This window comes from Vanacampus margaritifer, chromosome 10 (assembly GCF_051991255.1).
Source record: "Vanacampus margaritifer isolate UIUO_Vmar chromosome 10, RoL_Vmar_1.0, whole genome shotgun sequence".
Classification (NCBI taxonomy): Eukaryota; Metazoa; Chordata; class Actinopteri; order Syngnathiformes; family Syngnathidae; genus Vanacampus; species Vanacampus margaritifer.
In genome coordinates, this window is record NC_135441.1 from 20,940,824 (window position 1) to 20,962,726 (window position 21,903).

General features: G+C 39.6%; 3 protein-coding genes across 8 annotated transcripts in view; 2 read left to right on the forward strand and 1 right to left on the reverse strand.

The window, feature by feature from the left end:
- The window catches only part of LOC144059127 (PDZ and LIM domain protein 7-like), a 34,240-nt gene extending 19,763 nt beyond the window's left edge, over nucleotides 1-14,477 (forward strand). For all 3 annotated transcript variants that reach the window (XM_077578022.1, XM_077578020.1, XM_077578021.1), the window contains exons 6-11: nucleotides 10,036-10,088; nucleotides 10,308-10,551; nucleotides 11,286-11,466; nucleotides 11,601-11,721; nucleotides 13,359-13,474; nucleotides 13,955-14,477. In XM_077578022.1, the coding sequence (XP_077434148.1) occupies nucleotides 10,036-10,088; nucleotides 10,308-10,551; nucleotides 11,286-11,466; nucleotides 11,601-11,721; nucleotides 13,359-13,474; nucleotides 13,955-14,041 (802 nt within the window). In that variant the 3' untranslated portion in view covers nucleotides 14,042-14,477. The remainder of the gene's footprint in view (nucleotides 1-10,035; nucleotides 10,089-10,307; nucleotides 10,552-11,285; nucleotides 11,467-11,600; nucleotides 11,722-13,358; nucleotides 13,475-13,954) is intronic.
- Nucleotides 1,318-10,027, forward strand: LOC144059131 (PDZ and LIM domain protein 7-like). Its single transcript, XM_077578026.1, has 4 exons — nucleotides 1,318-3,364; nucleotides 3,639-3,793; nucleotides 5,056-5,092; nucleotides 5,361-10,027. Exons 1-4 carry the CDS (start codon nucleotides 3,348-3,350, stop codon nucleotides 5,455-5,457), a joined length of 306 nt encoding a protein of 101 aa, XP_077434152.1. The 5' UTR covers nucleotides 1,318-3,347; the 3' UTR covers nucleotides 5,458-10,027.
- A 314-nt stretch (nucleotides 14,478-14,791) lies between the features above and the next one.
- The window catches only part of unc5a (unc-5 netrin receptor A), a 186,524-nt gene continuing 179,412 nt past the window's right edge, over nucleotides 14,792-21,903 (reverse strand). For all 4 annotated transcript variants that reach the window (XM_077577805.1, XM_077577804.1, XM_077577803.1 and 1 more), the window contains one exon: nucleotides 14,792-20,432. In XM_077577805.1, coding sequence (XP_077433931.1) covers nucleotides 20,267-20,432 — 166 coding nt within the window. In that variant the 3' untranslated portion in view covers nucleotides 14,792-20,266. The remainder of the gene's footprint in view (nucleotides 20,433-21,903) is intronic.

Below are 21,903 nucleotides of genomic sequence, written 5' to 3' on the forward strand. Positions count from 1 at the left end.
ATATCGATTTTTTTAATTCACAGTTGTCTTTTACATTGTAACATAAAATGCTTTATGGCTAAAGAAAGTGCTGAGGAAAAGACGGTCAATCGCTTGGCCTAGCCAACACTTTTGACAGCATGTTAAGATAAACAGTCTCGAGACGGTCAGTCTATCCAATGTAAACACGGTTGAAGTCAAGCAAAAGTATTGACGTGCTAATGTTGGCCTGTGTGCTCACATGGCTGACTTGGGTAAACACACGTTATTGCTTTTGCATCAGTCTGTGAGGTGACAATCATAGGATGGGAGCATTTTTTTTGTATGGAATTTGAATGATTGTTTGTTGTATTAAGCAGAATAGTACTTCACAGGGAAGTTCTGTCATGGCTGCATGGATGGTGATATTTAGGCCGCAATTTAGTTGCTGCTTGTAACAGCCAAGTAGTGCACATTTTTCCACCCTAAACTGCTTCAAGGCGCAATTAATCAGCAATCAGTTCCACATAATCACAATAATTCGCAGCAATCAATGAATCTGCAACCCTCATTTTTAATGATGCAGAACACAGCAGTATGACATCACAGCCGGGGACGCCGATCTGGTTGCTGTAATTTGGCTCGTTGTAATCGTGCGACTGGTGGTGGATGTGCTCTGATGCTCTGTTAAACCAGCCTGACTCCTAAATCCTGCTGAGCCGTCCACAACTTTAGAACCTTGGTGCTGGATTATTTCTGCATTCTGTCTCCTCATGGTTGGTTGATGTGTGGCAAAATTGCATTCCTGTGGCATTTGAGCATCATGATAACGACGTGACTAGTTTTGATGAAGACGTCACTGCACCTGTGTCAACTTGAGCCATTTGGGATGATAGCCTGTTATTCCAACGTGTTCACTTTGCGTATCGAGCACTCGGTTGTTGTTGGAGACGTAATCACAGCACAAGATGACAACAGGAGAGTGAGTGCGGCACTGCAGAAATCCTGCGTTTGGGCCAGCGCCAAAGCCATTTACATAACTCTTGAAAAGCATTTGCGTACGTGGCTGAGAGGATCGGAATGACAAACGTTTTTGTGCCAAGTCATTACGGCTCAGTGTGACAATAGGTAGGCCTGACAGGCGCACAATGCTGTCTTTCTCTCACACAGCCCACTGACAATAAAAGCATGCCTTTGCTGAACTCTTTGCACGTTTGCTGCTTTCTGATGATGGTTCTGCTTTTGCACAAACTGTTCGACCATCTAAAACGGTGCTCTGACCACATTTTCTCCCCCCCCCCCCTTTTTCCTTTTAACTGTGCAGATGGAGACTCTTGAAAAGTTAGTACAATTCCTTCTCTCTCACCTGCGTGTTTGAAATCATGACGTGTGCCCATTAGCCACGTTAGGAGAATGTGCACAACTGAATGACATCCAATACAAAAATTCTGCCGCGACAAATATAATAATGCTCAGTTTGATCGACACTGTCCAAGAGGTATTAGATTAAAAGTATGTTTATTAATGTGGTTATTATTTGGTGTTAGCTGAAATATTAAGACAGTTCTCATTATGCAATACCAAGTCTGGTATGACAAAGCGAAAAAGAAGTGAAATACAGTGATACCTCGGAGTTTGAACATAATTCGTTCCTGCGAAGAGTTCAAAGTCCGAATTGTTCAACCTCCAAAACATTTTTTCCCATAGGAATTAATGTAAATGCAATTAATCTGTTCCCAAGCTCCAAAAACAGAAATTTCTCATTTTAATTTCTATTTATGTTTTTTTTTTATACTACATTTACAGTACAGTACAGTATTTAAACAAAAATACCTTACCTTACGTGTTGTGGTGTGATGGCATCAGTGGATGAAAAATGCTATGTTAATGCCAGCTTTAGTTCAGTGCTGAGTTTGTTTATTTTTCTTTGGGCATATTGTTAGACTACTAAGTGGTCCCTGCGTGCGTTGTTTAACGTCAGGCACGTTGTTGAACAGCTAAGGGGGGGTCCTCGTGCTAGTATTAACAGAACTAGTCACGGTAGTTACAACAGCGCGATAATCTCCTTCCTAATTCCACTGTGGTTCGTTCCACTGTATGTTTTTCTTTTCTGCCACTCGCACTGTTGTCTTTCAAACTCCGAGGTTCCACTGTAATAAAGCAGAAAAAAAGTCATAAAGTTATGAGACTAAAGTTGTAAAAATAGTCATCATTTTATGAGAATAATGTTGTAATGTTATAAGAAAGGCTGTGTTGCGAGAATTTTATTGCGTGGCAAAATTCTCACAACTGACATAACAGCAGAAATCTGAACCTAACTAGATTCTCATAAAATTCCTCATGAACTACAACTTTTTGTAAAATTACAACTTTAGTCTTGTATTGTTTTTTTTTGCATTATGCTTGTAATTGGGACGCTCATAAATACTTCTGTAACGCTGACTTTATTGCCAAATTTCCTTTTCGTTTTAGCTTGACATCCATTTATAAATCTTTGTAATGCTAATTTTCCAGGGCTCCAAACTACAACCACAATAATGAGCGTGTTGTTAAATGAATGTCGAAACCAAACGAATCATTATAATGATTTGAAGCTGCACAAGTCATTTTTACTGCAGCTCATTAAGTATTGTGTAGGTGGACCTAATGTTATTGCTGAATGAGTGATTATAGATTTTCAGTCTTCAACAAGAACATGCATCTTTTGTGCCCTCTGTGGCCTGTTTCATTATCTATTATTGCAGTCTTTCCCAGCTTTTATTGAGCCAAAGTATGACTACTACGCGCGATGACCATCCCCTACTTGAAAGCCTGTACTGGGGGAATTCCAAAACGCTGCAGACACGTCCACGTCAAAATTTAGCATGCTTATGTCTGTGGAGACTGGTGGTCAAGTTGTATTATACAATTTTCAAAATTCATGTCACTTCATGTTAAAAATTAGATAGCTCTTAATGTAAAAAGAAGAACCCACTGAGCTGTCACGTCTTACAAATGCAATTATGCCATCTAGTGGCAGAATAAAATGACCAACACGATTAAATATCACACTCGTTTTTTTTTTTTAAACCCAATTTTATGAATTATTATAAAATTACTGCACCATTTCTATTAGTACAACATTTTTTTCCCACTTTTATGTTAACGAGTGTAAAAACCTAGAAAAAAATATTTTATTGTACTTTAATTTTTCATTTAAAACAGATATAAAATTTACAATTAATCATGAGTTAACTATTGAAGTCATGCAATTAATTACAAATAAAAAATTTTAACACCCCTATTAATATATATTTTTTAGTTCATTGTCATCATCTCTCTCTGTCCATTGTTAACCTCATGATTGTACTTTTGGTCTGTTCTGTAGGGTTGAACCTACCTTCTATGATATGTGCCAGTCATCCAAGTAAGCACTTGTGCATGCAGATTGTTTTGTTAGTGTAGGGTGTCTCTTAAGACCAGGCTTTATTTTTAAAGCAGTTTGTCGGGTCAAATATGTTTGAAATAAAAGCCTTTTGGCCCAAATTCCTAACATTCCATTTAGTTGTTGCATGGTCGGTTCCGGACGTCCTGAGTTGAAGATGACCAGATTGTCTGGTATTTGCGAGTAGCTGGTCCTTAGTTTTTGGGGCTTTGTTTAACGAATGCCTGCTGTGTTCCGCTGGTGATGCGTTTGTTAGGCACGGCCTCAGGATGGACAACATGCCCTGTTTTATCCCCAACGACCGCAGCAAAAAGAGGTTGATCCAGGACACCGAGGACTGGCAGCCTCGCACTGGTACCACCCAGTCCCGCTCCTTCCGCATCCTGGCCCAGCTCACTGGCACCGACTTCAGTAAGTCCGGGACCAGGCCTGGCATGTTAACGGTGATGGACTGCTAGTGTGAGCGTGTGACTGAATACAAGTAAATCATTTGTTTTGGTGCTGAGTCGGAACAAACAAAAAGGAATAATAGATTTGATTCATGACTGGAACACGTGATGAATGAGTAAGATTTCCTTTGTTTATAACATAATAAGGTCTCTATTTAATCTGAAGTAGGTTTTGTTTTAGATTTCTAAGGATCTGGACAGACTTGAAAGAAAATCAATTAATCCCACAGTACTTTAATTTGACCTTAGAAAGTCTCATTGTATCGAACTTTAGACTTACTGTGTTTCTTTTAATGTAGAGCGCACTCTAGGTTATTTCCAGAGTTGTCTACATTTTGCACTGTTGGCTACTACAGTAAGCCTTTTCTTTGACTGGCACCATAGGAAGAATTAAGTCTTTCTGACCAGTTAACTTTGAAATGCATCCTATGCAAATTGTCAAGCTAATTGTTGCATTGAGAATGAACTGTACTCTAAAGTGTGCGCAGCACTACCTTTTTTGTTTTAATGACTTTTGTCACAGTGCAGTAACAGTAGTCATGATAATTAAACAGTAACTGCCTGGACAGATCTCTCAAATGTGTTGGTGTTCGTCCTCAAGTTACGGCCGAGTTCCGTTCCTACGCTGGCGATGTAACTCGAATTTCGACTTATGTCTGATTTTACCGTTAAAATCGATATTTACATCAAAATACTTTGTACAGTAATAATAATTAAAAAAAAAAAAAAGATATTTGCGCAATCCGGACCAATATTTTGTGTTTCCACACGGACATTCACTGCTGACTGACTAATTCAGAGCTAATTCACGTAAACACGGAAATGTGACGCACCTGATGGCGAGCTGGCCTGCCCGATGGACGTCCGTTGCTGGAGGGAACAACTACACAACTTTAAAATGGCCTGATTTCTGTAGGGAATTAACGGGAAAAAAAAGGTGCTGCGGACAATCGAGGGCATGGGCGCCGTAAGGTCGAAACGATGTAGGTCGCCTACGACGTAACTCGAGGACTCGAGTGCTATTCTAGTTATTTGCGATCAACAGTGGCCCAAGACTTTTGCATAATGAAAGACATTCATATCACATGACACGAGGGACTTTCTCCTGTAATTCCCACGTTGGGCACATAAAAAGCAAAATCTTGTTTATTGACTGACCCATTTTTATAGTAGGTGTGTGTCACCTTTCCTAATGTGCGTGCGTGTGTTTCCTGAATCTCCCAGTGCAGGACCCAGATGATGAAACCATGAAGCGGGCAAGGTAAAGCCTGAGCGTGGTTCATAGTGGTTGAGCATTTTGTTTTATTGTAGACTAGTTTAGTATGCACTTTTGTGTGTGTGTGTGCGTGCGCAAGGTCCAGTTTGACCTTTTTGTAGGACCAACAAAATGAATTTGTCATTTATTGTGCATGAGGCCTCAATCTGCAAACCCTCTTGTGTGTTTGTGCATTTTTTCCACCCAACTTGCCTCTATTATTTCTCCTCCTTGTAACTTCTTTTCCTTCTGTCGCTCTCTTCTTTGCGGGCAGGGATAAGTTCCTCACCGAGATTCAGAGCCCTCGCTATGCCCGTCTGAGGGACTGGCACCACGACAGGTCCGCTCGCGCCCTAAATATCAAATCCTGAGCGGCGCCGCGTGCCGCGACTCAAAGACGACGAAGATAGCCAACCGTCCGGTTGCAGATAACTTTAAGACACAGGCGGGGGGGTGGCGAAAAAGAAGTTTGAAAATAATCCTAAACTAGATGTAACTTAGCCAACATGACAAATCCGAAAGTGGAACGTTGCAAACTGAGCCAAGTGTTAAGATCAGTGGACCACAGTGTCTGGAGCCCAAGTTTCTATCCGACTGAGCTAGTGGGGGGGAAACTTGTGGAAGGGGAGGGAGGGGCGTGGGGGGTTCCTTACCTGTTTGATTGTCAACCACACTCACTCTTCTTACTTCTCACTGAGTTTTCATTTCTGATCCTCTCATCTTGTATGTGTCTCCAAACATTAAGAAAAGAAACCGCCAAGCTGTACTCTTCTTCTTTTTTTTTTTTCCTTGTCTTTTGCTGTCATCAGAAATACAAAACATCTTACAAAAACATCGTCTTGCGTTTCTCTTTGTTTCTTGTGTGTTTCCTTCCTTTCAAGTTTACATCTTTCATTATGCAAGCTGACATCTTTGCATCTCCTTTCTCGGCGTTCGCTGCAGAATCCCGGTGAGCTCACCTTGTACAACCTTGACTTGATCTGCTCACACTTCACACTTTTATTGTCTCATTGAGAAAAAACGTTGCGCAATTAGTCATGAAAAGTACAACAAACATGCGTCATTGGATAACTTCTCGGTCATGAAACTGCCTGTGGTTTAACATTAACTTTCCAGCCAGAAATAAAGAAGTGGAACGTAATGCTCCAATTTAATTCTATTTAAATCCTTTTGAGAGCGATGGGGATCAAAGAAAACACAGCCATCATAAAGTTACTCAAGGCTGGACGATCTTCCAAATGCTTAGGTTTTGGTTAATCACAAGCACAGGTGGCAAATCCAGCTCCAGAAAGTAAAAAACCCCTGCCACAGTTTGGCTTTAGCCCCCTGTGCTAGCTAGCTAGCTCCCTAGCATGTAAACGAGCACAATGGGAGCTAGCTAGGGAACATCTCGCACCATTTTGGAAATGCATCTTGTTCAATGAATAGCAACCAAGAGGCGCTAAATCTAACCTAATTAATCTAACTGCGAGCGGGATTCAGGTCTCAGACTCATGCTGTTTAATTGTAGCAGTTAAACTGTAGTCAAGCAGTTGCTTGCTATCATTAAACTATTTTAAACTAACTATAAAACAAAAGTGTTAAGTAAACTATTAAACAACAGCCATGCAAGTGTAAAACCCCCCCCAAAAAAACATGAACAACCGGTTTTAACTTGTATGACAAAAGTGTACTGCAAAGGTTGAACATATTGCTTTTTAGTTGCGGTGTGCCCAAAAATTTGATTCACATAAGAATTGAGATAATTGTTTGCAACAATTCAGAATTGATATAAAATGTCCCAAAATTGATTTTTAATTTTTAAAAATGTTATACTATAAATGCTAACAAATTTATTGCTAGCTACAGCGTAGCACTTGTGGCCCCCACACTGGTTTTGTGGAAAAAGGCACTTTCCTTACGATTGCCCCCCCCCCCCCCAAAAAAAAAGACACTTTAATGTCTCCATCTTGCAAAGCAGACTGGAGTAGATCATGACGATTCTTTGAACATCCACAGATTGTTGCAGAAATCATTGTCAAGCAAGTCCATAGATTTTAGTCCAGTTTTTATTAAGTGAAGTACATTTTCGTCTCGTCTTCATTAGTCGACGAAAACGCATACTGATTTAGTCCCAGTTATTGTTTAATAACTCTTTGACTGCCAAAAACGTTAAATAACTTTTAGTAAAATCCTATGGAGGAGTGCCAAAGACGTTAAATTACGTTTGTTTCAAAACAGAGGTGAAACTAACCATTTTGTATTGTTGATTACTGAACAACGGAATAAGGTGGAAACAAACTTTTTTTTCTGATGAAATATGAGAGTCCAATCTTTCATTTGGTAGTATGTGTGTTTCCATAGTCCAAACACATAATTTTCTGTGGACCTTGAAAGATCAGTCAAAGTGCTTAAAATCGGCTGGCACCCACGGCATCCCTTTTCTGAAAACGTCTGGCAGTCAAAGAGTTAATGAGGGTTTTAGTCTTGTCTAGTTTGAGTCCGGTGAAAAATGTGTATCGATGAAATTATTTATGTTTAGTTTTCGTTGACGAAATTAACACTAGAGAGCAAAGCAGGTAGTGACAAGCGACTGGTCCGAATCACAGGAGTTAGTAATATATACATAAACATTTTTCGTTTTTTTAAAAATGAATGAATTATTAGTTCACCTCTAGATGGCGCTAGGGATCACTGAATGTCCCTTTTTTAAGGTATTAAAAAAATGTTGATCAAATTGTGCTCACAGAGGCGCATTTGTATAAATAAAAATATATAAGGAATGAATGGAGCCGCCGTTAGACATTTCAGAAAGCCTTTCCACGTTTGGCAACATGCATCACCTTTTGCCTCGAAGACGACGTGCGCTGTCTTCCTCCGTGGGAAAATAAAATGGAAAGCCTTTCGTTTGCCTCCCTCCTATTCAAACGCGCAAGTCGACACTTTCCTCTGGGGACGAGGCCAAAATAAGAACAACTGAGGTAGATGAGAAATCACAGGTGTAAAGAATGAACTGCAAATGTCAAGGTGTCCATGGCTTGTTATTCTGCAGCGTGCAATCGCGCACCTGCATCTCCCCGGGCTCGGGGGTGCTTGGTCCTATGTTGAAAGCGGTGCAAATGTCAAGAAAAGCCGCTCCAGGCCACTCCTGCTGGGAATAGACACGGCTGAGGATGCACCTGTACCCTTCAGCGGCGCGAGGAGCAGACAAACAACAACACCGCATCTCAGAGGAGATGATGTTGCTCCGTTTGCTGGAGGAAGAAGAGCACCTTCGTCTGCCGGTCAAAACTATTTCCTTTATTTAACCTTTAATTCCCCTTCATCTCGTTAGCTGCGTTCCATTTAACTTCCTTGTTTTGCGTCACCAGACCCGCAAGTCGTCTTGGTGCAATAGCAGAGGGAGTCATTAGTAATATTCAGCGTGTGCTGTTTGGAAACGCATTTCTCTTTGAGTTGTTTTTGGGTACGCGCGTCGATTCATTGACAGGCGTGCGACGAGTATGGCGAGGCTGAAGAGCAAAGTTGATTCAGGGTAATCATTTGCCGGATTCTTTTCTTTGCAAATGAGCTGCGATTTCATCATCTCACAGCGGCTGATTGTAGATGGCACTGTTGATGTTGTAAACACGATATTCGCTTAAGGCGCTGCTATTTTATTTTTATTTTTTTTTTCCCAGAGCACGCCGTCTTCACTCACAACTTGTTTTCCCTCCATCTCAGATTTAGTTTGAAGATTTTCTCAATATAGTGACGCTCGCTGCGGGTAACGGAACTTTTAGATGTAGAAACAAGTCCTCATTTCCTCCGCACACGCGGGCTGAAAGACAAACGAGTCTGGATTCCAAATTTGACAGGATGCCACTGAACATGTTAATTTCTAATCTTTCTTATGGTAGGTTCCATGTTTTTATAGCAATACTGTAGAACACAATATTCTGTGGGCCTTGCAAAATCAGTAAAAATCCAATAAAACAGCCGGGAGCGAAGGGGGTGGCTTTAGTGAAAATGGCTGGGAGTGAATGAGTTAACAGGGATGTGATTTTTCCGCAAATTCGCGGAATTCCGCTTTTTTTATCTCCCCCCCCCAAAAAAATTTATTTTTTATTATTATTTTTTTTTTTGTAGTTCATTGTGTATGCACATGACTCCGACAGATAACATCTTCTGCTATAACAAAGACATTTGTGGTATGCTCTGAGTTACTTTTCATTTGGTCATGATACAATTATTTGTTCATGAAATTTGAACTCTTCAACATTATTTATGTGTTAACTTAGTAATCACATTAGTTAGATATGATGATATTCTCAGTGATAGTTTTTAAAAGCAAAGGCAGTCCAATGTTTTTGAATGTGACTGATTTTGAGTTGACTAAAACTGCCATTTTATATGGGATAGTTCAATATACATTGAAAATTTATGCTGGTGTTTTGTCTATTTCTTTGTCATGTGAGTGCATTGAAAGTACTTAAAAACACGGAAAACCCATGAGCTCCGGGGGGCTGCGCCCCCCTTGTCCCCCCACCAGAGCACTGCCCTGGACCTAGCTGGGTGCCGGCGGCCCCCAGACCCCCGGCTAAATTTTCAGATAATTTCACTTTGGTCAAATCACATCCCTGAGTTAAGTTTAATTAATTATGAGTTCATTAAATTTTGGATTAACTTCATTCCGGTGAATATATTTTGGTCAACAATTCAATTTGTAATCTTAAATTGGTTCAACAATTCTTTTTTTAGAGTGTACTATTTTTGTTATTAAAAAAAACAAAACAACTTTTATCTAGTTTTACTTTCCAGCCAAGTTCCCAGTCACACTATTCATATTTAATGTTTTGATCAACTTTCAAGGTAATATGAGGCAACCGCGGTTGCTGCTGTCAACACAAACATGACATGCGTTGTTATTGAGAGCTGTGTACTTTTTTTTTTTTTTTTTCTTCCTCTAATTAGTCATCTCCTCTCCACAGTGTTGAGCCAACTCCATCACCTGCCAAGGCTCAGACAGCCAATAAACCAGATGGTGAGTTTGTCCTCCTGCTCCTGCTGATGCATTCAAGCAGCATGTAGGATGTGCTAATGCATTTTTATTAAGTGTCAATATATCAGGATCAACAATAGCGTTGACATCTGGAGAGGGAGCTTATATACTGTATATCCAGACCCACCTTCAAATTTGGCGCAACTATCCAAAGTCACAGCCTGTCGCCGAACACCGAATGTTTGTTTTCCCTCAACGCAGGATCCAAGACCGCATCCGCGGCCGCTGGCGTCTCGGCTCCTTCCTCCCGACCTCCGTGGGTCACCGACAAGAATTTTGCCGACCGTTACCGTCCGGACAAGACGAGCACGGTGGTGACGCACCACCAGGAGCCGCTTCAGCCCACGCCCATGGAGAACCGCAGCTCCATCCTGCAGGCGGCGCAGCAGGCGCCCGAAAGCAGCGGGAGGACCCCATTGTGCGGCGCCTGCAACAAAATCATCAGGTGAGAATGGCAAACACCCGTTGCAATATTTTAGTCACTTAATCAGCATGATCAAATGAAATAAAAAAAAATCTCACTTGAATGTTGTGTTTTCGAAAATCATCAAATTTAGCATCTAGCATATGTTGTTCAAATTGGTAGTAATCATAAATTTACACTGAAGATGACATCACAGGTGTTGAAGACCTCGGCAACGACCAATCACGGCTCACCTGTTTTCTGGGTTTGGTCATGTGACGTCACACGTGATGTCATATTCAGTCGACAGCAAGTGGCAAAATGAGTTTTTAAAGGTATTATTAAGTTATCACAATTATTGACAAAATATTCTCTTCTTACTGCTGAAAATGGCGTCACGTATCACCACCATTTTTTATTTCCTTTAATTTTTGTAATGAATCTAAATTATAAATAATGAACAATAGATAGTGTAATAAAATAAATAATAATATTATAATAAATAATAACAATAATAATATAATTAAATAAATACAATTATTTTTATTTTTATAATAGAATAAAAAGTGAATTATTTGAACACACACAAAGATGGCAAGCAGAAACTCTCCACAAAATGTACCTTTAAGAGGCGGGGCCTTCTGGCATGTCATATGACAATGGTGATTATGCGCGAGTGTGCTCGTTGTGTTTATGCTTATTCGGCTCTTTTCTCCGTGTTCAATAAACTGTCGAGAAGCGCACGAGTGACTGTGAAGCCATGTTGTGTTCCTCAGGGGTCGCTACCTGGTCGCGCTGGGACGTTCGTGGCACCCCGAGGAGTTCACCTGTTCACAGTGCAAGGTGGTCCTGGAGGAGGGGGGCTTCTTCGAAGAGAGGGGTTCCGTCTTCTGTACCAAGTGCCACGATAACCGCTACGCACCCAACTGTGCCAAGTGCAAAAAGAAGATCACGGGGGTAAGCGGATGAATCTAACGCGACTAAACAGCCGAGCGGGCGGGCGGCGCTTTTAAACACGACTTAATGGATGTAAATGCATGCTGGAGCCCAGCGCAAAATAAAACATTTACAAGCTTTTCTCGCCTCATCAGGAAATCATGCATGCCCTGAAGATGACCTACCACGTTCAGTGTTTTAAGTGTGCAGCCTGCAAGACTCCCATCAGGAATCAAGCCTTTTACATGGAGGAAGGCGAGCCTTACTGCGAGAGAGGTGACAACTCACATTCAAGTAGCAAGGAGGAAAATAGACAGACGGAATGACATTGTTTGTTCCTATCATGTCTGGATACACAAGTCTGACTAATCAGTATAATTAGAGAAATCTGCCCTGGTGTTGACTATATTAAACCAGGATTTGATTAGGGCTATGCTGGAAAGAATTTTTTTTTTTAATGCATTTAAGTTAGATAATTTTTTTTATTTTTACAATAATAAAGTTTATGTCAATAATATCGAGATGTATTTGTGTCTAGCGAAGGCTGTTGACGTTTGTTATTGTCTAAAATCATAATTAATGCAGTCTGCATTTTCATTTGTCCAGTAAACAATTGAACAAAAATTTGGATTTTAAAGGTGGCAAATCCATGTCCAGAGAGTACAAACCCTGCCACAGTTCGGCTTTGGCCCCTGATGCTAGCTAGCTAGCTCCTTAGCAGGTAAATGAGCATCATGGGAGCTAGCTGGCTGAATTTTATTTTTCAATAAAATGCTGACTTTATTCTCATTAAATCCAAGGTTCCTTTTTTAATGTGTCTTTATTGTCATAAAATCCAACAGAGGGGGCAAAGCCAGGTACAGAAAGTAAAAACCCTGCCTATTTGGTTTTAAGCGAGCTAGCTAGCTCCCATGGTGCTCGTTTGCTAGCTAGCTAGCACCAGGGGCTAAAGCCAAACTGTGGCAGAGTTTTTACTTTCTGGACCTGGATTTGCCACCTCTGTTGGATTTTATGAAAATAAAGACACATTAAAAAAGGAACCCTGGATTTAATGAGAATAAAGTCAGAATTTTATTTAAAAATAATCATTTTTACAAACATAGTCATAGCATTACCAGAATATTAAAAAGCAAAGTCAGTTAGATGTTAACTGATGAATAATGTGTATGACAGGACTGTAGGGAAAGAAAATGGTGCGTTTAAGTTCATGGGAAATTTGAACCACTTAAAAATGTACTTGATTCTCTTAATATTCATGGTTTATTTACATAATTTATTGTTGTTGTACTTTTAGTTTTCATTATGTGAAATTCTTAAAAAAAGAGGGCCATACATGCTAAATTACTTTTTTTTTTTGCTAGTGTCTTTACCGTTATTGATCACATTATATGAAAATGACAAATATGTACATATGTATATTATTATTATTAAGTTATAGTTAATTAATTATGAATTAGTTTTATTTTATTACTCTTACTATTTTAATGACTATTTTCATAATAACCTCTCTTACTAACCCGAATCATGTATGACAGAATCAATGTTTGTCTATTTAGTTCTCTTGCTGTTCACGAATGTGGCATGTTTGTGGCTAAATGATTTAGCACGACTGCTGCTTTAGTGCAGATGCGCCGACTCAGCATCTTCCCAGTGCTGGAAGAGCTCAAGTCTTGTAACATCACAACACTTTACCTCAGTCCTTGTGACCAACAAAAGCAGCTCTCACACACTAATCCTCATATAGAGGCTGGAAAAAAAAAAAAATGCGACCTCTAAAAGTAGAAAGTGTGTTTCCCACTTGACGAGTGCAGGCACTCCAGATTCATAACTATTTGTATACAAGACATTAAAAGTCAATTTTCCATAATATCTCCCGTTTGGAGAGCAGCATTTTAAGATCTGCGTCTTTCCAGATTACGAGAAGATGTTCGGCACCAAATGTCACGGCTGCGACTTTAAGATCGACGCCGGCGATCGCTTCCTGGAGGCTCTGGGCTACAGCTGGCACGATACGTGCTTCGTCTGTGCGGTGAGTCTCCCCCTTTCGTGTCTTCTCCTCTCGAACCGGCGACGCCGAGAAAAGAATGTGTCAGGCACTCGGGGTGGAAGATTTTCCTCTGTGACTCTCCCATGTTGTTATGAATTTAGTTTTTATTTATTTTCCTATTATTTTAAAAATATTTTTTATTATATATTATTGGTAATTATGTATTTTTGTAATTTTTATTTCATTTTTAGTTTGACTTATTTTGCTTTAAACATTTTATCATAAGAAAACAAACAAAAAAAAAACATTTTTTACTTGAATTTTTTTAATTGATTTTATTTTTAGTTTGACTTATTTTACTTTAAACGTTTTATCATAATAAAATATCTTTAAAACAGTAATAAAATAAAAAAATATATTTTTTAAATTGAATTTAGTTATTTTTTTAAATCATAAAATTATTTTAAGCATAAAACAGCCTACACTAAATGATTGGTTCCTGTTTGTTTGCCGCATGTGAAGCTGTGCCAGATCAACCTGGAGGGGAAAACCTTCTACTCCAAGAAGGACAAGCCCCTCTGCAAAGGCCACGCCTTCGCTGCCGTGTGAGTTATCCCCGTTCGAGATCTCCACCTCGTGTGACCCGTGTTCATTTGGATGTTAGAAGCTTAACGCGCCGCTAGCGCCCTCTCATGCCAAATACTCGAGCGAGTCGAGCCGTTCGACCACGCCGTGACCTTATTTACTTTCAGTTCAGCCTGATGAACATTATTGGAGTTTTTTGTGCAACACTTGGGCTCATTTTAATTTCCGGAAACTTTCTATGGGAAGTTTGGCTTAGGATTGTTGCAAATGTAAGGAAAAATTGCGTTGCGGTTGGACTGAACAGGAAATGTAAGACCTTTTTACTTAGAAATAAAAAAAAAATATATATATATTGTAGACAAACTAAATAAGTTCTTTCATAAGCATTTTTTTAAAGGCAGTATTTTATGTTCCCAAAGATAGAATCAGAATTTATGACAAAATAAAATGTTAACTCTCATCCTGCAGTTCTTTATTTTTTTCTAGGCTTTTTTTGAATATTTATATTGCTTCAGAAAATGTGTTTTTTAATAACTGCCGAATTGTTTGAATAAACATCTTTGTTGTTACGTTACAATGCGTGTACTAATTGTTGCTGAATGTGATTCATAATTTCATCTTGCTATCAATTAACCTCTAGGTCTGTCCACATCTGTATCAAAATGTAACAATTTACACAACCCCCCCCTCACACACAAAAAAAAGCCTAGGTTTAGGTGTCAATTTTCTGTTGCCATGACAACGCCAGTTGCAAGTAAAACAGTAGTCGTTGAATTAACAATATATAATTTATTTACAGAGATTTCAGGTTCAATTACTATACATACCTTTCTGAAATGTCATAGATCGATATATATATACATAAGGCCAAGTAAATACTTGAAAGCACTTAGAAACGAATTTCCAAAATTCTACCAACAAATCCATCATTGTCCAAAAAGTACAGAAAATCTCCCTTTGCTGAAGTTTTTCCTTTGCCACAAAAAGTCTCCACAACAATTTACATCGACAGTAAAAACAGAAAAGGGAAAAAACAAAACAAATCCAACAAAAATTGGGATTATACAATTGCATAAGCGCAGTGGCATGTAGTAAGTACAGCATTTTTGAATGCAGAAAGGCAACAAACATCGACTCAAGAACAGAAACGCGTCACAAGTACAAAAAGTCTATTTGGAGAAAAACAGAGCAAAAATGCCGTGAAATGCGCACGCACACACGCAAACTTGACTTCAAATAGGAACGAGTGATACAAAATGTACAAGTTGGCATGTAAGCAAAGGTTGGATATGCTGGCAGCCCGTCAACTACATCAGTGGGACGTGCACGCACACATGCATTATTTCACACACGCTCTCACATTCACAATCACAGTTAAACTATCAAATGCCAAATTCACACTCTCAAGCTATCTCACACACACTCAAACTCACACACTCTTAAACATGCACTCACACAGCCAAGTTATCGCACACAAAATGCGCTCACCCCCTCACACATTCAAGCTATCAGACTCATGCACACTCAAACTCACACTCAAACATGAACTCTCACACATTCTAATGCAAGCAATCTCACACACAGTCAAGCTATTGCACACACAATGCGCTCACTCCCTCACACAAGCACTCTCACACACAGTCAAGCTATCAGACTCATGCACACTCAAACTCACACACTCTTAAACATGAACTCTCACACATTCTAATGCAAGCACTCTCACACACAGTCAAGCTATCGCGCACACACAATGCGCTCACTCCCTCACACATTCTTACACGAGCACTCTCACACAGTCAAGCTATTAGACTCATGCATCCTCAAATTCACACTCTCTTAAACATGAACTCTCACACATTCTAATGCAAGCACTCTCACACACAGTCAAGCTATCGCGCACACACAATGCGCTCACTCCCTCACACATTCTTACACGAGCACTCTCACACACAGTCAAGCTATCAGACTCATGCACACTCAAACTCACACACTCTTAAACATGAACTCTCACACACAATCACCCTATTGCACACAAAATGCACTCAGTCACTCACATTCCCTCACACAGCCAAACATGCACTCACACGTTCTTACACAAGCACTCTCTCACACACTAACCCTCACGTGTCCATAGTGACTTAAAGTAGCTATCAGACACATACGGGGACATTCTCACTCACACAAGCATGTCAATTTCTCATACATGCATACTCTCACGCAGGCGCTCTCACACAATCAAGCTATGACATCACACATACTCTCACACACTCAAAAGTCAAACTGCACATTGTACGCACTCTCACAGTTTCACACTGAAACTCACCCACACTCAAACTTTACAATCACACACTCTCTCGAACACTCTCATACATGCAATCTTCTCACACGCACTCTTAGACAACTATCACACATGCACACTCTCAAATGTATATGCTTGCACTTGCACTTACTCTCACACAAACACCAACTCTCCCGCATGTGCGAACAGCTGACATGGCTTCTGAAACAAGGCCACGTCTTCCTCCAGCCGTCCCAGCTCGGTGATTGACTAGTTGCAGCTCTCATTTAAATGCTGACGTGCGCAAGTGATGATAAAGAAAGAAGAAAGACTGAAGCTTCCCATAAAGAGCCTCCCTAAAGCCTTATAACACTGCAGAAAGTCTCCACTGCTAGATCGCCAAACAACAGTTAAATAGGCAAACACGTCACGGTTTAGACTTGACAAATGCCGCGCAACTTAAGTGTCATATTTTTTTTTTTCTTCTCGTTATTGTTGTTATTTGGCTTCATATTAAAATATAATTTACATTTCTTTACAAAGTGATCGCACAAACACATACAGTCAACGTTACGGCTTCAACAACAAACATGTGGATGCTCGCCGCACAGAAAAAAAAAAAAAACAAGAGTGAAAAGAATGAATGGAAACTTTGGTTAGCAATTTAGCTCTCACATTCACACACACACACTGAACTGTATGCAAATTGACAGCACGTGGCTGCGATAGAAAAAGTATTATATTACATGTGAACGAGATCCACATTTTGTGTCCGAAGGGTTGAAAGTGAAGGCTACTGACACAAATGACACAAACGTGTGGTGGCACCAGACGCTCTCTGCTCGTTTCAGAAAAAAACAACAAAAAAAAAAGTCAGGTGGGAAAAGAACAAAGGAGTAGTATTAAGGCCACAACCCAAAGACGGAAAAAAATATGCGGTATTACACAATAAAAAAAATTATAAAGTTGTAGGTATGAGAATAATGCACTTACGGGAATTAGACAAAAAAAGCTTACATTTTACGAGGACAATAAAAATGAGAGAAAGCTTTAATTTGACAAAAAAAAAAAGGTTACATTTTTTTTTATCAACTACACAAAAGTCGTATGGATAATGGATGGATGGAAGTTTTCACGTTTTAAATCTGAATTTATTCAAGTAATATTTTCTGACTTCACATAATACTCCAAATGTTTTCTCAATAGTACAATTTATTTCTAACACTGACTTTTCTTTTATTACAATTTGAAAAAAATGGAACATTAAGTTGAAATGTTTCTTTTTTTCCCTATGCCCTCATTCCTTTACAGAACACAGAATAAAAAAAAAAATTCTATATTTTTTTTATTGGAATGAATTAATTAGTAAAATGCAATTTCAGAAGAATAAGGTGCCCATTTTAAGAGACAAAAGTAATGATTTTATCATAATTTAGTGTCAATATTTGCATAAAATTGAAACTTAATTTACAGATGTCATACCCTAAATTAGAAAGACGAGTGGCCCCAGGCATCTACTTGGGGGGATCCCGTATTTAAATGGCCACAAAATATCTTTTACTGGTCAACACACCAGACGTATGCCAACCAGATACATTTTTTATCTGCAAATTAAACATATGACGTACTCTAACATAAAACAGTTCACATTACAAGGCGATAACGTTTCACGTTCGTCATGTTATAAGCTAACTTTGTTAGCACATTAAAATGACAAAATTATCATGTTATAGCGTAAAAATTGTCACATGAATGTCATCTAAAAATGGGATTATTAACGTTTTCTTTCTGGTGTTGCAATTATAAGGGGAAACAAAGTCACAAATGTACTTTTTATAAATTTTGTCGTGTTGCGACTTCTCACAGTATCCTTGCAACTTTGAATTTCTAACATAAAAAAATATTCTTGTCGCGTTAAGACAATACCTTTTCTTTAATGCTACGACTTTGTGTAATATTTCAATCGTGTCACTATGGAAACGTTTTTTTTTCTTTTCTGTGGGCTGTGGCCCTAATAGTCCTCGTTGGGAAGGAGAATTGCAAATCGGAATCATGTAAAAACGACTTTTGCAAAGCACATGGAAACATAAAAGTACATTCCAAAAATCGGGACAATCGTAAAAAGAAGCTCCGGTGCGTCGGGGGGGGGGGGGGGGGGGGGGGCTTCGGAGCATACGCCAGCTGTTTGACTGAGTGTGTCTTTAATGAGCGAGGGAGTGCAGGGGGGCTCTCCTGACAACATTATAGACATCACATGCAACCCTGAGGAGGAGCGAACACACACACACACACACACTATGGCTGAACTGGGGATCGAACCTGCAGATGTTCTCTTCGTGTATGCGGCGGTTGCGAGAACGTGCTACTGGAAAAAAAAAAAAAGAAGAAAAAGAGTAAAGCACATCAAACATGGCTTCAGAAAATGCACACACACAAAAAAAAAAGTGTCCCTTAAGTCGACGCTAGCCACGCCATGTTATTTGGTTGCCATTAAAGCAATTAGACGACACGTCACTTAGGGCGGTGACGTCATGCGTTGCTTCCCGAGTGCTTGGAGGCCCCGCGGCACCTTCATTAGCGACGGCGTGTCAACTAAAGTGAAGAAATAAACGAGACCTCCCTGAAAAGAACACACATGGAACGTTGACACAAAGTGGAGGTTGGGGGGCGGGGGGGTATCGGGGTCCTCAGATGAACCTTTCATCCTAATTGCAGAATGTGCCTGCTTTAAATTGCAGATGACCTTGATATCCATTTAAGGTTTTTGTCCTCACTAGCACTGCTAAGCTAGTTAGCCTTAAAGAGAAATCCGAGTCCAAAGATTTCTTTACAATATGTTCGATGTTCCCCAACTATTCATTAATATTGTGTTTGTGGAATATGAACTAAGAAACAAAATCCACTTGTTTTCATCCATCTCAGGGGGCGGCCATTTTGTGACTTGCTAAGTGAAGAATACATCACAGTAAATATCTTTAAATTGCAAATTTAACAATGAAATACGAAAAATAGTCTCTTTAGAAATAATATGTAACAAAAAAACTAAACAACAAAAATACTTTTTTGTCTCTAAAATGAAACAATGCCACTTTAGCAAACCAGCTGCTAGCTTACGTTAGCTAGCTAACTACACAAGCTTCTTCCAAATCTCTTTAAAAAATATATATTATTATTATTAAACAAGCTTACTAGTTCTGTCTTTTTCCACTACTTTTGACATTTCTGCACACTAAAAGTACATCAACCACTACTAGTAAAGCGCTACATGTTAACTAGTAGAATTTTAGAATGAAACCAGGAACCGTTAAAGCAATGTGCGGTTGTCAACTAGTTCAGTGGCCGCAATGCTGTCAGTAAAGTAGAAGTACCGGTAAAGTGATACATTTGGTACGGGACTGCAACACATCTAGAAAAATAATAATGATAATAATTCATAGCAGAGCAGACCATGAACCGTAGGCTGGCGGGAAAATGGTTCTGGACCTTAGAACTAGCGCACAGTTTTGTTTAACTACTAACATGTAGTTGCTCTACTAGTATGCCAAAGTTGGCAGAAATATCACACATTTAAAAACAAATGTCCTTTTAGTCACGTACCTTACAGACTCAAAGTGTGCAGATAGTGCCTTACTAGTATGTAAGTCGTTTTACTCGTGGACTGAAATGTCTTAATAGTGAGAACAAAAAATGGACCTTAAAATGGATATCAACGGCTAAATGCTGAAAGGACTTTCCAGATTTAAATGGAATTAAATGATTGGCTGTTATTGATTGGTTTACATTAAGCGCTACATAAGGCATGGAATTGAATGACTTGTTTTTTTTCTGGGGGGGGGGGGGGGGGCAATTTTTTTATCTCGCCTCTTGGATATGATTCTGTCGTTGGAAAGAGTTGTTACCGCGTCCTCCTACATTGATTGACGTCAAACAGACAGCTGCGACGGCCCACACCGAATCCTGCTCGCCGCCTGTTAGCACTCGCCGTCCGACACCAGGAAGATCATGGCTTCCTGCTTGCCAATGTCGGCCATGACGGCGGCCAGCTGGTTGATGTTGCCGCTGTGGAAATGTTGCGCCTCCCACAGGTCCAGGATGGCCGAGGTCGGGCTCGCTTTGGACGCAAAGAAGCTCATGTGTCTGTTGGAACAGTTGCAAATCAATTAGTTCTTCTGAAAATGAATCGGGACACATTTTCAGTTGGGAGAAAAAATATTATTCACAATTTATTTTTTTTAATTGATATTGAAATCATGATATGATTATCCCTTGATTTCAAAATATAGTATTTTATTACTTCTTTGTTTTGTTTCTGCATAACTGTATAACACTATACTGCCTCCTGGTGGCCAAGGTTAAATCATCATGCACAAACTCTAATTCTTCACTTTTATAATTGTGGGAATGCTGGAAGCGGGTTCGAATCCCACCTCCGACTGTACATTGCAAATATATCCATGGCAATTATGCTAAGGGGTATACATGAATACCAACTATCATAGTTCCAGTTTTCCATCTAAATGAATGGAGGGTACTGCATGCCTAGGTGGCACTATTGAGTGATTTTGTTGTTGCATTCTTCCATTGGATATCATTAGTTCCACTTTTGCGTCTAAATGAATGGAGGGTACTTTCAGATAACACTTTTCCATATAAATTTCAACTTGCTTCAAAAATGAAAGTGTTTTTTTTAATTCATTTATCTTTCAATTGACTTCATAAGCATTCAGTTTAGCATTCAGCATTCCCATGCAATTTCTGCAGAAATTGCACTTAGTCTAGTTAGACAAATACAATTGACGCACCAAAGTTTTCAAATGACAATTTAAAGGGAGGCCCCAAGTCTCGACATTCCCCCCCCCCCCCCCCCTCAATATTTGACTTTTGTCACGATTTCCACTGAGCCACTTTACTTTCCACCGACTTCCAATTGTAGCGTGCCTCACATTGTTTACAGCCAAGTTGGCTCAGGCTCCAGCAACTGCCATAAAACAAAACTAAAAAGCAATTTTCATTGGAAGCCCAACAGCGGCTTAAAAGCAAAAGCCTCATTCGTCTTTATTTGATGTCGAAATAGGTCCTAAATCCCACTTAGTAAAGCCTACGCGGACTTGTGGCGGTTCACACAGTCGGAAGTGACCTTTTCCCGTTTTAGGTGCACAACCTTTCGCCATCAAGCCCAATCAATGACAACAAAGTGGTCGTCCCACTCGGCTGTTTATTTGATGTTGAGTATTTCCTAATCCTCAATGTACTTGCACACACTGATTTGATGTACAGCTCTTTTTTTTTTTTTGTTCGCCTTAAGGAGAGCATACAAAGCACTAAAGACACGTGCGTGCACGCCACTAAGGCTGCGAGTGCACTGGGAAGTTTAGCACACCAGCGAATACTTTTCACCTTGATAAAAGTCACCAACAGTCCATTACTTTGCAGTAGTGGACGTCCATCCCTCCTGCTATATTGTGGGTCAAAATGACCCGCCTTTTAGTTAAAGGGCAAATGTTAGCTTTTCGCTATCTAATTCATTTCAACGTATTTGCAATGAAAACAGTTCAGACGCTTTTGAAACATTAAGTCGGAAAATGGATGAATTGATGGAAATATATAC